At 43.5% G+C, this 15,000-nt stretch overlaps 1 protein-coding gene across 2 annotated transcripts in view; it reads right to left on the bottom strand.

Moving 5' to 3' along the window:
• The window catches only part of coro7 (coronin 7), a 143,756-nt gene that overhangs the window by 9,335 nt on the left and 119,421 nt on the right, over positions 1 to 15,000 (bottom strand). For both annotated transcript variants that reach the window (XM_063192545.1, XM_063192546.1), the window contains exons 10-23: positions 14,397 to 14,451; positions 11,783 to 11,840; positions 10,597 to 10,742; positions 10,146 to 10,241; positions 8,064 to 8,171; positions 6,918 to 7,062; positions 6,346 to 6,521; positions 4,972 to 5,080; positions 4,207 to 4,293; positions 3,370 to 3,512; positions 2,924 to 3,028; positions 2,435 to 2,520; positions 1,875 to 2,016; positions 549 to 638 (exon numbers count right to left, since the gene is read on the bottom strand). In XM_063192545.1, the coding sequence (XP_063048615.1) occupies positions 549 to 638; positions 1,875 to 2,016; positions 2,435 to 2,520; positions 2,924 to 3,028; positions 3,370 to 3,512; positions 4,207 to 4,293; positions 4,972 to 5,080; positions 6,346 to 6,521; positions 6,918 to 7,062; positions 8,064 to 8,171; positions 10,146 to 10,241; positions 10,597 to 10,742; positions 11,783 to 11,840; positions 14,397 to 14,451 (1,546 nt within the window). The remainder of the gene's footprint in view (positions 1 to 548; positions 639 to 1,874; positions 2,017 to 2,434; positions 2,521 to 2,923; positions 3,029 to 3,369; positions 3,513 to 4,206; positions 4,294 to 4,971; positions 5,081 to 6,345; positions 6,522 to 6,917; positions 7,063 to 8,063; positions 8,172 to 10,145; positions 10,242 to 10,596; positions 10,743 to 11,782; positions 11,841 to 14,396; positions 14,452 to 15,000) is intronic.

Raw genomic sequence — 15,000 nt, 5'->3', positions numbered from 1 at the left:
GCAAAAATGCTGATGTTGTAAGACCTTCATATTCCGTATGAACTTCTGCAGTTGGTCTCTTAATCTGATTGCTTATAGTGAAAACATAATGTGTAAGTATATTTAGCAGCTTGTTCAAGGTCTGTTGTTGTCAGGCATAACTTGTCTTTGCTGATAGCTTTGACGGTACACATTTTAAAGTTCTCATCAATTTTAGGCCATTGATCTCGATAAAAGTTGATTCAATTCTTTATTCTGAGCTGTAAACATTATATGTTCCTTTTAAGATATTAATACATGGCTGTAAAGTCAAATATATTGCGTTCAATAGCTTTCCCCTCATTGTAATAGCAAACATTGTCACTGTTGACCTTTAACCTCTCAAGGTCAGCAGAGGTCATATCCAACTTCATCATCTTAAAATAATTGTCATGGTATGTACTAACTATGGTAGAGATGTCATGCTTTCATCACAAAGTGCACAGATTTTGTGTTAATCCGCATTGCTAAATGTATTATTATTAATTTATAATAATATAATAATTGTTGTTATTATTATCATTATGTACCTTGTGTGGTTCGGAGGACTGGAAGCTGCTGCACTCGAGGAAGTAGGGCTCTTCAGACACAATCTCATAGATGTAGACACGAGTATCACCCTACAGCACACACACACACACACACATACACACACACATGCACACGCGCACAAACACATACACATACACATAAACGCACGTTTCAGCTGAAAAGGATAATGTTCCCCAACAAATAATCCATTACACAAGGGTCCCTGGACAGTCTGACTTCTAATCCCCATTGTCTGTGAACATGATTACACATGGCACAATCACATGACAGGAAGTGATGCACATAAAACTGCACATTAAATGTACTATATGGAGTGTGTTTTAATATGCGTCCTTGCCTCCTCCACTTGCTTCTCGTCATGATGACATCACTGACAACAGCATTATATTTCAATATCTTGCAAAAGCTCAATTGTAAAGTATTTTTCTCATTTGCAATTGGGATGGTGAATGAAAAACATTCCCTCAAGAGTTGTTGTGGCGAGGCTGACAGCTGGGAAACTTTATCGTTTTCTCCACGGAGGAGGGACCAGGAGGCGGGACGAGGAGACAAGCACAAGTGGAGGAGGCAAGGTCACATATTGGGATGCACCCTTGATGTATTACGTTCACTATGTATAACTGCTGAGTCAAGGGTTTCCTTAGGCTTCTTTCTTTTCTTATTGACAGGGGGTCACACCTCCACAACAGCAACGTTCATGTGACACATCAACATGCATCAGCATTCATGTGACCCTCTGATGAAGACGGAAGCGACCTCATGGAAACATGTAAGCGAAAGGATAAAACTTTTACACGTCTGAAACAACAGAAAAGCGTAAGTCTACACGTACAATTAATACATGTACAATGTTACTCCTATTAGTCAATGGGAGAAATGCTGGGACAAATTCAGAGCTTAACATACTGCAGTGTTTTACAACCACCTGCCGGGGAACATTAGAGTGTCGTGAGCGATCATGGTGTGCCGTTGAAAATTATAAAATGACAGTACATCGTTAATATAGCAGGGTGTTATTGTCAGTTCACATTTATAATTGGTGGTGTGCCTTGGCATTTTGTCCTTGAAAAAGGTGTGCCTTGGCATTTTGTCCTCGTAAAAGGTGTGCCTTGGCATTTTGTCCTCGTAAAAGGTGGGCCTTGGCTCAAAATAGGTTGAAACCACTGACATACTGTACCACAAATGCATTACAATAAACTGTCAATAGGGGGAGCCGTAATTCCATAAAAGTGAATGTCCACATGCAGTAAAACCACAGGCAGGTCCCCTATAAGCCCAGCGAGTAGCCTGCCTACGGTGCCTACCTTCCCACTGAGGAAAGCCACGCTGGTGTCGGGGTCGTAGAAGGGGATGAGTGTGGAGGGGGAGACGTCAGCAGACACGCTGCCCACCGGCCCTGCACTCACGTCGGACGCACAGATCAGGTACAGCTGCCTCTCGCTACGGCTGGAGGGGGAGACATGAGGACATGGCTAAGTGGTGCGTGTATTTGTGTGTGTGTGTGTGTGTGTGTGTGTGTGTGTGTGTGTGTGTGTGTGTGTGTGTGTGTGTGTGTGTGTGTGTGTGTGTGTGTGTGTGTGAGAGAGAATGTGTGTGTGTGAGAATGTGTGTGTGTGTGTGAATGTGTGTGTGTGTGAATGTGTGTGTGTGTGTGTGTGTGTGTGTGTGTGTGTGTGTGTGTGTGTGTGTGTGTGTGTGTGTGTGTGTGTGTGTGTGTGTGTTTAAATAGGCCGGGAAAAAAAGACCAATCACAGTGTAGATGGCACCCATTCTCATTCTGTCTGTGTAGCCATTGGCCATATAAACCAATACAACAGAATTCCACACAGTATTGTCCTTGTAGCGATTGTTAAACATGACCCACCTGTCAAAGCCAGACACCAACAGGTATTTCCCCTCCAGAACCCAGACGATGCGGGCCCCTCTGTGGCCCTCTGGCCCCTCTCCCTCCTACACACACACACACACACACACACACACACACACACACACACACACACACACGCACGCACGCGCACACACACACGCACACACACAGGGAAGAGTTGCTCACACTCAGATTCAACTGGGAACAGCTGATACAAAGACCATTACATGCAGTGATGGGGAACCTGGACTGACAGGCTACAATGCAGTTCCACATATTCCAAATTACCTAGGTTTACCTGTCCAATTAGGCAATCACCTGGTTGAATTGGACAGGTAAAACCAGGACATTTGGAATATATGGCACTGGATTGTGGCTTCTAAATCCAGGTTGCCCATCACTCACTACATGTGATTATAGCACTAACTCATGAATACTCAGGATTGTATTACTGCTTGTAATTTAGACATCTCTTGTAATACACACCTGGATGGGTTTGTCTGACTTGCGTGGGTCGTATATGCGAACCTTCCCATCTTTGCACACGGTAGCCAGCTGTGTACCATCAGGGCTCCAGGCCATCCCAAAGATCTAGTCAGAGTAGGAGTGACAAAAAAAGAGGTAACCATGGATATGATGGGGGAAGATGATGTATGTAAGAGAGTGTGTAAAAGCTAATCATTTGTTGGTGAAGTCATAAAAATACAAGCACACAGAGGTAAAAGAAAAAGTGAGAACTTTACAAGAATGTAAAAAAACCGTGAAAGAACAAAATCACACCTGCGCACACACACACACACACACACACACGCGCACGCACGCACACGCACACACACACACACACACACACACAAACACCAACACACACACACACACACACACAAACGCACGCACACACACACACGCACACACAAACACCAACACACACACACCTGGTCCTCGTGTCCCAGTAGCTTCTTGATCTCGTTGCCAGTCTGCACGTCCCAGAGGCGCACGGTGAGGTCATAAGAGGAGGACACCAGCAGGCCTGAGGCGTGGGGGTGGTACTTGATGGAGTAGATCTTCTCTGTGTGACCTGACAACCACCCCGTAGAGTGACAGGAATTAATCATCATAATATACTAAGATAACTCAAATAACATTATATGGTAGCCTCATAAGGCTGACATTTGATGGAGTAGAGACCGCAGATTACAGCTATAACAGTGTAGCGTACTGTATTTGTCATGTTATATGAAATTGTTCCCAAAAGGCAGGAGCATAGTTTTAACCATCTGACTGCCTTCATATTGAAATAATTTTGTGTAGTCAAGCCTTGATACTGCTTTGATACTACAATAAACTACTATCCACATTTGGTTTCAAGATACACTGAGATAATAGATCGATCGATCGATCGACAAAGGTAATATATACGTAGATAACAACTTAGTTCAATAGTAATGCACTAGATAAGACATAATCTATTCATAATATACTAAGATAAGGTTTTAACATACTATGACGATAAGGTAGATATCATGTTATCTTAATGATAAAGGAGTACGGTCAGAGATTCTTTATATAGAGATATGCCAATGTGATTGCTATGGGCACCTAACATGACCAGGTTCCGGTCTGCCTAGAGGCGCGTGTCATAATTCTCCTAGCATTGAATAGAACAGTCCTTAGGTTTGCCTAGGTCTGCCTAAAGCCCCCCCCCCCCTGCAATAATAGACAATGGGCCAATGGAACCTCTCTCTTTCTACTCTCTCTGGTACGGTACTCACCCTGCAGCAGCTGCTCTGGTTCAGTGAGAGTGTCAGTTAGACCCCCTTCAGGCACCAGCCACGTGCGGATCTTAGCATCCTCTCCAGCTGGAAGATACACCATACGTATGGTTCAATCACGTCTTAGTAGTAGCAGCACATGCACCACAGCTGATAGCACTTTCATATGGACTTAGAAATGTGTTTGTTTTTAGTGGCTTACCCAGGAAGCATATTCATTGTCATACCATAATTACGAACTACTAATTAATTTATGGGCATCACCTGACGTCTGAGTCCAAAGTGTAATTGGCCCTGCCCATATACTGTAAGCACTATTAAACTGTATTGGGATGATGGGCCTACATCACTATTCACCTTTTAATTTCCATTCATTCAATTAAAATGCACGAACACACACACACACACACACACACACACACACACACACACACACACACACACACTATGGCCCTATCTCTATGCCCAGCGTTCTAGCCTTTCTAGGATGTGAAACGCCCAGTGATTGATTACCAAAGATTCTCTGTTCTAAGATGTTGCATTAAGAACGTCTCTGTTGATTACTCTTTGGTGAACTCCGAGGAGTATCCAATCACCGGGCGTTTCACGTCCTAGCAAGGCTAAAACACTGGGCATTGAGATAGGGTCTACATTCTCTAGCTACTGTGTCCAGACTTGCTTTCTCTGCCCTGGAAACATTTTGCCTACACACAGATACACAGAGTGGAATGGAGAGTAGACTATTTTCTTAAAAGGTTGCCATACCGACAGTTAGCCTGTGTGGGTTGAAAGGGTCCCAGCAGAAGTCGGCCACGCTGACTGAGTTCTGGATGGTCGGCAGGGAGGTGTCCGGCAGCTTCCCAGGCTGAGACAGCTGATGGAGGACAAGATAGGCAAGAGTGAGTACAAGACATGTCAGGTCTGGCAGCGTGTGAGGGTCGGCCGGGTCGTGTCAGCCAGCTTCCCCTGCTGAGACAGCTGACAGAGGACACACAAGACATGTCAGGTCCGGGAGCGTGTGAGAGTTGAGAGTAGGGATGTGCGGAATCCTGAATCCTGATCCTGATCCTAAGGTTCTGCCGAATACCGAATCCACTGCTTAAGATTTAGGCGAATCCGAAACCAAATACAGAATCCTACTCTGATCAATGAAACCAAAACGGAACTCCATCAACAAGGCCGAAGTCGTCCGACTCTAAAACTGAATCTTGGATTTGGTACATCCGTAGTTCAGAGTATTTGATGCGATATGAGTCTGACTCTTGCAGAAGTGTAGAGTTTGTGTGTTCATCCTATTCACAGAGATGTTGGAGAAAATATGGCAGGTGTTGAACGTGCTGTTCATCAGCCTTTACTGTGCATCAGTAGGGGAAGAAAACTGTAGAATGCAGTTGGAGAATGGCAGCCTGATTAAGAGCACAACTGGAATGGGTTAAAGTCAAAAGTCAAAATAACTACAGTACACACAGCCTTTGTGTGTTTTATTTATTAGGATGCCCCAACAACTCACGGTAAAACACACTTCAGACCAACCATTCAACCTAATCTACTCAATAAGACACTTGAAATTGCTTCATTGCTTCAATCTTGAAATTGGTTCATGCTAAAACCGTACTGCTGCACCGGGAACCCGGTGTTCGATTCCGGCCAGATGACTAAAATCCAGCTAAATGACTGAAGGACGCGAAGGACAGTACTCTTTGGATTATTTCTTTGTTTATTCACCCACAAACGCTTCAGGCAGAGCCCTTCTTCAGTATGTAATGGCAATCGCCATTGCTGAAGAAGGGCTCTGGCCGAAAAAAAAAAAAAAAAAAAGATTGCTGTCCTTCGCTTCCTTCATTCATTTATGGTTTATGTGGGATTCAGCTAACCTGACACGGGAGGGCGTTCCATTCCCTGCCGTAAACGGAACGGCATACCAGTGGGCAAGAGTCAGGTTAGGATTCAGCACCCAGTTAAAAACTGTAAGAATCATTAGGCGATATTGTGAGTGTGTCTCCTCCACTTTTTACAATACAGCTTAAGACATATGTGACGGAGGTCATCTTGCACCTGTTCACCCCCCTCGGGGATCGAACCTGCATCCTCGTCAACTACAACGCCAACTCTGTGCTAGTTAGCCTCCGTTACACATACCTCAAACACGGCGATCTGGCCTCCGGAGATGTTGAGGGGCACGGCCACGTGCTGGCTACTGCTGCAGAAGCCGTCACACTCCCCAGGTGTGGTCAGGTTGAGCCCTCGCAGGTTAGTGATGTGGGTGTCACGGTGCTGCACGTTGCCCTGGATGTGGCGGAACTTAGAACTGGGGCCTGAGGCAGAGGAGAGGAGGAAACATGGCAAAAAATACAAGAGGAGACAGTCGTCAACTATCATTCAGTAGTACTGTCACTGATGTGTGCCAGGGTTAAAGACTCGAGGTAGAACAAATACTACAAGAACGAAGGGGAACTAAACATTATTACTAGGGCTACATAATAAAATGGAAGTAAAATGGTACAATATCAAAATATAGAGCGTTACAATACACTTCCAATACCATAACATTTTTTTCAATGTGCTAATTAAAGTGAGCTCATTTTGCTGATTATAATGAGATAAGTGAGCTTAATTGACTGCTGATTGGGAGTTAACTGTTAACTAATTGGATGTTAATTGAATGCTTCTGTTCTTACCCAGCATGCCCTGTGCTGTGTGTGTTTTCTTACCCAGCATGCCCTGTATTTGTTTGGAGCTGGCGGTGGAGGCGGGGCTGGGCAGGCAGCCGGAGGAGAGGCCACTGGTGGAGGAGGGGGAGCGGGACGGAGCCACGCTGGAGCTGCCCGAACTCAACTCACTGCTCGACATGGACTTCTAATACAGAGAGAGAGAGAGAGAGAGAGAGAGAGAGAGAGAGAGAGAGGGAGAGAGAGAGAGAGAGAGAGAGAGAGAAAGAGAAAGAGAAAGAGAGAGAGAGAGAGAGAGAGAGAGGGGGGGATGGAGAGAGAGAGAGATAGAGAAAGAGAGAGAGAGAGAGAAAGAGAGAGGGAGAGAGGAAGAGAGAGGGAGGGAGAGAGAGAAAGAGAGAGAGGGATGGGCAGACAGACAGACATATTCACGCAGGCACGCAGGCACGCACGTACTTGAATTTCTCTTCCTGCATCACTACATGCTGGCGCTCTAAACAAAACACATAGATGGAGCCAGACGAAAAGTATGCCTCCGGTGAACAGTGTGCCTATGGTAGCTGGAGGCATAGTTGCAGTATACAGTATGTAAACACAGTACCGGTATGTCCAAATAAGCATCACAGTGACAATCTGTAGATTTTCATGAAATTTGCCCATAAGGGGGCGCTGTACATCCATGAAATGTTGTTTTGGCATCCACCATTGACCTGTATGATATAATATAAATGTATATGGTTGTGTTTGGAAAGCTTGTATGATATAATATAAATGTATATGGTGGTGTTTGGAAAGCTGTGGGACAGGTCCTGGTCTTGAACACAACCATTCATTCACTTATTCCATGTGCAAAATATTTTTAAGAACTGAAAGCATCCCAAAATAGTACAAACTATTTTTTCTCTAAATCTACACATCAAATGACAGCCTTGAGAGAATACAATTATAGTGTCCATTTTGAAAACTTCTATTTCGCTACATGCTCTACTGTATATAGTACTTTGCCCTCCATAGCTCACAGCATCTCACCTCTTTACACACACACACACGCACACGCACACACACACACACACACACACACACACACACACACACACACTCACACTCACACTCACACTCACACTCACACTCACACTCACACTCACACTCACACAGTATAAAAAAATCACTGCATCTCACAAGTCTCACCTCTTTGCTTTTCTGATTGGTCAGTGGTGGAGCAGGTTGGCGACTGGTCTGGAGCGGTTTGGTGCTGGTCTGGGAGCGCTTGGCTGGATTGAGGCTCACCTTCTCCACCTTAGCGGTAAGAGGGACACACGCATATGCACACAGCTATAATAAACTGATATGACGCTTTAAACAGCTAACGGTTTAATGAACTGTACTTTACCTTTCCATAATTAAAGGGGTATGCCACTATTTTTGGGCTTAATACAGTTAAAATCGTTGGCTGGGGTTTATAAAGGTGGTAAAGTGTCTTATTTTTCATGTAAGCCGTTGTCTTGCTTTAAGACAAGTTAAAAGAGGGAATATGTCGCTAAGCAATGCTACACGGATCCATTGACTTTCTCTAGCTTAGCGACATATTCCCTCTTTTAACTTGTCTTAAAGTAAGACAACGCTTAACATGAAGACACTTTACCACCTTTATAAACCCCAGCCAACGATTTTAACTGTATTAAGCCCAAAAATAGTGGCATATCCCTTTAAGGGGTCCTCTCCAACTTTGTTTTTAGAGTTCAGGAAGTGTAAGTGTAAGTGATCTGTAAGTGATCTGTAAGTGTCATAATCAAATGTAATAGCAGAAATCGTTCAGCATGTTCTTGTTGATAATAAGATGTGTTAATACGTATGTGTATCACTACAGTTAATTCATTTTCTCAAAGATAAACCAATAATTATGCTCACAGTTACTTTTTGTTGTAGATGTGAAGGGGGCTTTAAAACTGGTTTGGAATGGGACTGAATCTGCTTCATTTCACATACTGAATTGACAACTGCAAAGAATTTTCAAAGTTGAATGACCATTCACAAGGTAAACTGCCATTCGCCAATTCAATCGTCAAATCAATTGCCATTTGCCAATTGAATTGACATTTAAATAAATGTGCGCACACACTGGGCTATGCATAGGCAGACGAATATCTTGGGGGCGCCATAAAGACTGAAAGTCATGTCAAACAAAACAAAACATTACACCTTACATAGACAATGTTGCCAATGCTACTCATGGACAGTATGTAGGTAGGCACTACATTTGTGCTCGATCAAATGTAATAGCAGAAATACACCAGACGCGACTGGAGCGACACCGGCGACGGAAGTAATTGACTTTGTATGGGGGAGCTGGTGACAGAAGAGATAAAAAGCGATTTGGGCAATACATTTGAACGGTATGAGTGATTGTAGTTGAACTTCAGCGGATATTATGCTATTATTGCCACAGCCAATTCGACTTTCAGAATGCTTGTATTCTGCTCTTAATGGGCATAACTCTTTGGCTTCTGTTGCTTGTGTCGCTCTTGCTAAGAACTCAATCCAGTGATTCTTTGTACTGTAGCTTAGGTGGCCGCTAGTCTGTTCGTGGGGTAAGACAGAATGTATCCAGATGCCGATTTCTAAATGCACCAAAGGAAAGGGGACTAGACACTAAACAAGGAGACTAGAACCGGCCCTGTGCATACGCTTCCATAATACTGCCGTGCAAAACAAGAACGCAGTAACTCAAAATGGTCGAATTTTTTTTTATATCGGAAAAGGGTTTTAAACTACCTCATTTGTCTTGTGTCAAAAAATGGTGGTCCAACACCGTCCCGTTTTTTGAGAAAACTCATTTTGAAAGTGCAAAAATGACCAAAAAAAAAGTTACTGCGGTGTTGGATTAAAGGTTACGTCGTACAAAACAAAAACGCAGTAAGACGGCGAGTTACTGCTGCACGTTCCAATGGGCCTGGTTTGGGAGCAGACAGTAATACTAGCCAAGAACGCAGTAACTCCTGCAGTAACTCCATTTTGTGGCAGTAATACCAGCCAAGAACGCAGTAACTCTGTTTTTTGTGGCAGAAAGACACATAAATGTTGTTTTTTTGTGTTTTTTTGTGTTTTTTGTAAATTTCTATCCTAAAAAAGCATTACCAGGAAGTGTCACCACCAATTTAGCGACAACGCAGTTGTCGCGCCATATGGGAAACTTTGAAGCCTTTTTTCTCAGTTTGCAGTTTTCAGAGTTACTGCGTTCTTAGATTGTAGGGCAGAATCCAGCTCCAGTACCTCCTTGTTCTCTCCGGCCCACCACTCCTCAGCACTCATGGCTGCCGTCTGGCCCGCTGTGTCCGGGTACAGGTCGGCATGGAAGTCCTGTCCAGCCTGAAGACACACACACACACACACATTTATATACAGTACTGTATATGAGGATACAATATAGTGCAATACAATTACTGTATACATCACAGACATAACAACCAGTTCACAAAAACCCACTTAAGTTGTAAAAAGTCAACACTGAATATGTATATGGAAAAACATTAACAATACAACACCTATACATACGTATAGGCCTACCTACAGTATAATAATACAACACAATTCTAATAACAACAGATCACACAAACTGGAACTTTTATTTTATTTTATTTTTTTACCAATTATGTGCCAATTATTTGTGTTATTTTGAAAGTAACTGTGACTGTGTGCACTGTGCAGTGAGAATGTAGGTCACCTTGCGTGGCACGTGGTAGTTAACAGGCACGATGAAGTTGTCATTGAGCTGCAGGACCCGCATGACCTCGCAGGAGGTGACATCCAGGGCCAGCTTGGGGACCAGGGCCACCCCGCGACTGGGGGCCTCCGTCACACACTGGCTCACTAGTGAGGAGAGACAGGCGTACAGACGGTGGGAGAAAAGGGAAGAGAGGATGTAGACTTGGCGTTATTAGGCTTCTTTAATGTTCTTTGAACTTTACAATGCCTTTGACAAAGGTGTAAGCACACACACACACACACACACACACACACTAATTACACACATAAAACACACATTAAGGTAAAGTAGAAGTAAAAATTGCCTATGAAGTTAGTCCAGTTTTTTAAAACAAATTTGTTGAGCAAATAAAGCACTACTCTGCCCTACGGTACAAAGACCAAGTGCTGTAACTACACCAACATTGGAAATGAGAAAAATGCCTTCAAAGCCGTGCCATTAGGTTGGATATTGTAGTCACTAGAAATTTGACAAAGGAATCTCTAAAACAGGACACATGTTGACAATAAGGCTTTGTCACTAGATAAGGAAGGTGTTATGAAGACCACTTTCAGCCTACATTCAATTCGGACAAAATATGTAGTTCCAGTACTTTGCCTTGGTAGGACAGTAGCAACATAGTATACTGTTCTCCAAATATATGACAATCATCTGTGAAAAGTGAAAGAAAAGCCCATTGGGAAACTCCAGCTCCCATTGTCATTGTGACACAGCACACAAGTGAACACTGCACACTGCACACAACGAAATTGCATTTATGCCTCACCCGTGCAAGGGGGCAGCCCTCAGTGGCGCCCCATGGGGAGCAGTGCGGTGGGACGGTACCATGCTCAGGGTACCTCAGTCATGGAGGAGGATGGGGGAGAGCACTGGTTGATTACTCCCCCCACCAACCTGGCGGGTCGGGAGTCGAACCGGCAACCTCTGGGATGCAAGTCTGACGCCCTAACCGCTCACCCATGACTGCCCTTCTGTGCTCTGTCTACCAGGGTCTGGGATTATGTGTGTGCTGATGTGTTTGTTGTTGTCTGTGAAGATCATGTTATCAAAAGGAGTTGGGCTGTAAGAAAATGGACTTCTGTTTGATTATTACTGTATGTGTTTTTATAACTGACAGAATGAAATGCAAGAGCGCGACCTGTACCTTGAGGTAGGAAGGGTTCCACAGATGACACTTCGAAGCAGTTAATAACTGGCTCTCCCTGCAAGAAACACAGAGAGTCAAAACAAAAAATATACATCTCAAGAATCAAGCAGATTAAACTAAACTGAGACAGTCTTAGTAGACAGGCTGGCACCAGCTAGCGCCTCCCCTTCATTTCATTTCCCATGGGGCACCTAAGTCACGCCCTCTACTTCCTGGTTCATGGGGCAGGGGAAGTCAACAAATAATTACTGGGCTTGAAAATGAGTGTTTTTTTTGACACCAATCCAAACCTTGGACCTCCACCTGTGCATCACAAATCCAAAAATCACTCATTTTCAAGCCCAGTAATCATTTTTTGACTCCCTCTGCCCCATGAACCAGGAAGTAGAGGGCGTGACTTAGGTGCCCCATAGCTAGGTCAACTAGGCCAGGTGGACATCCCAATATCCTGACTCCCGTCCTCCACCTCTGCTTGTGGCCTCACACATCATTGATGCCCCGCCTCCATGGAGAAAACAATAAGGTTTCCCCTGCCGTCAGCCTAGATAAGACACTACAGCTTCTGAGGGACTTTTCCCCATTCAACATCCTGCTTGCAAATGAGAAAAATAACCTTTGAATTGCGCTTCTGCGAGATATTGAATGAAATGAATAAAACTTGCATACAGTATGTCACGACCAAACAGCAGAGATTGGTTTAAGACACAAGTGAATAAATGTTAATACGAGGTCAGACGGTTTTCCACAAAGTGAAAGACAAGATGGATCAGACTACAGTTTTAGGGGCTTAGTACATAGTCAACACGATCAACGTAAGCTGCCGTGCACTAACATACTGTATGTGGTTTACAAATGTTACTGTTACTGTGACCGAAACACTTGCACTTCCCTAAGATAGCACTTTTTTGTTTTCTAAAATGCAATAAAAGTATACATTTGCATCGGCATGAAGGTGTGTGAGTTCCACTTGCTTGCCCCACTGAGGATGTATATAATGTGCATCAAGTATCAAAAACACAGAGAACACTTTCTGCTACGCATTGACGCATAATGGTGGCTGAAACGTCGCAATAAGTATAGAATAGCATACATTGACGTTGATGTTGGTGTATATGTATGTGGATGTTTATATGTATGTGGGTGGTTGACGTGACGCCTTGTTTTTTCGTAACATTGGTTAAAAACCTACAAAACCGTTATTTTTCCTTTAAAAAACAAATGCCAATGAAAGAAGATGTGGCAAATTATGTTTCATATTAGTCTTAGATAAGAAGAAACGTAAATGTAAAGGTTTATGTGTCAAATATCCTGTGGTGTGACTGTAACATTAATGAAACCTGGAAAATAATATATATATAAATTAACCAACAACATTTTGAAAAATGTATGAAGCATTTGGCATGATTGCATAAATATTATCTTTAAATTAAGATATGTGAATATGAAAAAAACTCAAGACAGTAATATTAAGTACAAGTTCAATTTTGTAACACAAATGGCGTCCTGTGGGGTGACATGTATGTCAATGTTTGTGAACGGGCAGCTGCAAGGCCAACTATAAGGGTCTTAAAGTCTGGCTCCTAACCAGTCAGTACCTCAGTTACTGGAGAGTGCTGTGGAAGTTTAAGGTGACTATTAAACTCTTAATATGTCTTCATATTGCAATGTTTCTGTCACGCAATGCTTAGGTTCATTTTATGGTGTCCTGTGGTGTGGCTGCTCTTATAGAAGGAAAACAAGTTTTTATAAATGAAAACACATATTAAGATTAAACACAATATCATTATCAAGTTAGCATGAGCTCAGATGTCAGTCATGTATACAAAAGGATTAAAATGGCCATAATGCAGTGAATTTCCTGTGGTGTGACTTCATTTTCCTGCTGTGTGACATGCCTATGCAATGTGTTGATGCAGGACACATTTTCCCAAAAATGGCAAAAATTAGGCGAAATTCCACAGACCACTAAGTGCTTTATTTTTTTCAATTTTTTCCATCATTTTTTTCAGGAATTGGAATAACTATTTTATTTTTATTGTGTTACGCCCTTAAACGTCAACCACCCATATCTAAATGATGTCTGATGAAGCAATAGCGAAACGCGCTGTTCACCTACAGGTAATAAACTACCAGCAAAGAGAAGATCAGTGTGCGGTGATGTATCCCTCTTTCCCCTGGATGTAGCGTAGTGATGTATCGCCCTTTCCTCTGGATGTAGTGCGGTGATGTATCGCCCGTTACCCTGGATGTAGTGCGGTGATGTATCGCCCGTTACCCTGGATGTAGTGCGGTGATGTATCGCCCTTTACCCTGGATGTAGCGTAGTGATGTATCGCCCTTTCCCCTGGATGTAGTGCGGTGATGTATCCCCCTTTACCCTGGATGTAGTGTTTCCCAACCTTTTTTGACTCGTGTACCCCCTAAGCCTTTTTGTTGTACCATGAGTACCCCCTATCCCATGCTCTCTATATATATTCCTTTATCCCAGTATGACTATACTCTATTCAATTGTCATTATCACATTTTTCCGCGTACCCCCTGACGTGTGCTCGTGTACCCCTAGTGGTACACGTACCCCTGGTCGGGAAACACTGATGTAGCGCATGCTCACCTTTCCAGCCGCCACCAGCAGGCCCGAGTCCTGGTCAAACAGGGGCATCAGGATCCTGGACATGGGCAGAGGAGAGGACACTTCTAATCAGTGACTGCACTGGAGGACAACAGATGACATGGGCAGAGGAGAGGACACTTCTAATCAGTGACTGCACTGGAGGACAACAGATGACATGGGCAGAGGAGAGGACACTTCTAATCAGTGACTGCACTGGAGGACAACAGATGACATGGGCAGAGGAGAGGACACTTCTAATCAGTGACTGCACTGGAGGACAACAGATGACATGGGCAGAGGAGAGGACACTTCTAATCAGTGACTGCACTGGAGGACAACAGATGACATGGGCAGAGGAGAGGACACTTCAAATCAGTGACTGCACTGGAGGACAACAGATGTATGTACAGTAGAGGTGCACCGAAAATTCGGCCGCAGAAAATATTCGGCGGAAAACGCAAAAAAAGACACTTTCGGTTTTCGGCCGAAAGCCAATTGAGTGGCCGAATCGGAGGCCGAATACAAAATGAATTGAAAATGGGCATTAATTGAACTAATTTCAGTTCTACTCTAACATTTGAAGACATCAAATACACATTTATTT

The sequence above is a fragment of the Engraulis encrasicolus genome, chromosome 2, assembly GCF_034702125.1.
Source record: "Engraulis encrasicolus isolate BLACKSEA-1 chromosome 2, IST_EnEncr_1.0, whole genome shotgun sequence".
NCBI lineage: Eukaryota > Metazoa > Chordata > Actinopteri > Clupeiformes > Engraulidae > Engraulis > Engraulis encrasicolus.
This window is presented reverse-complemented; position numbering and strand designations above follow the sequence as displayed.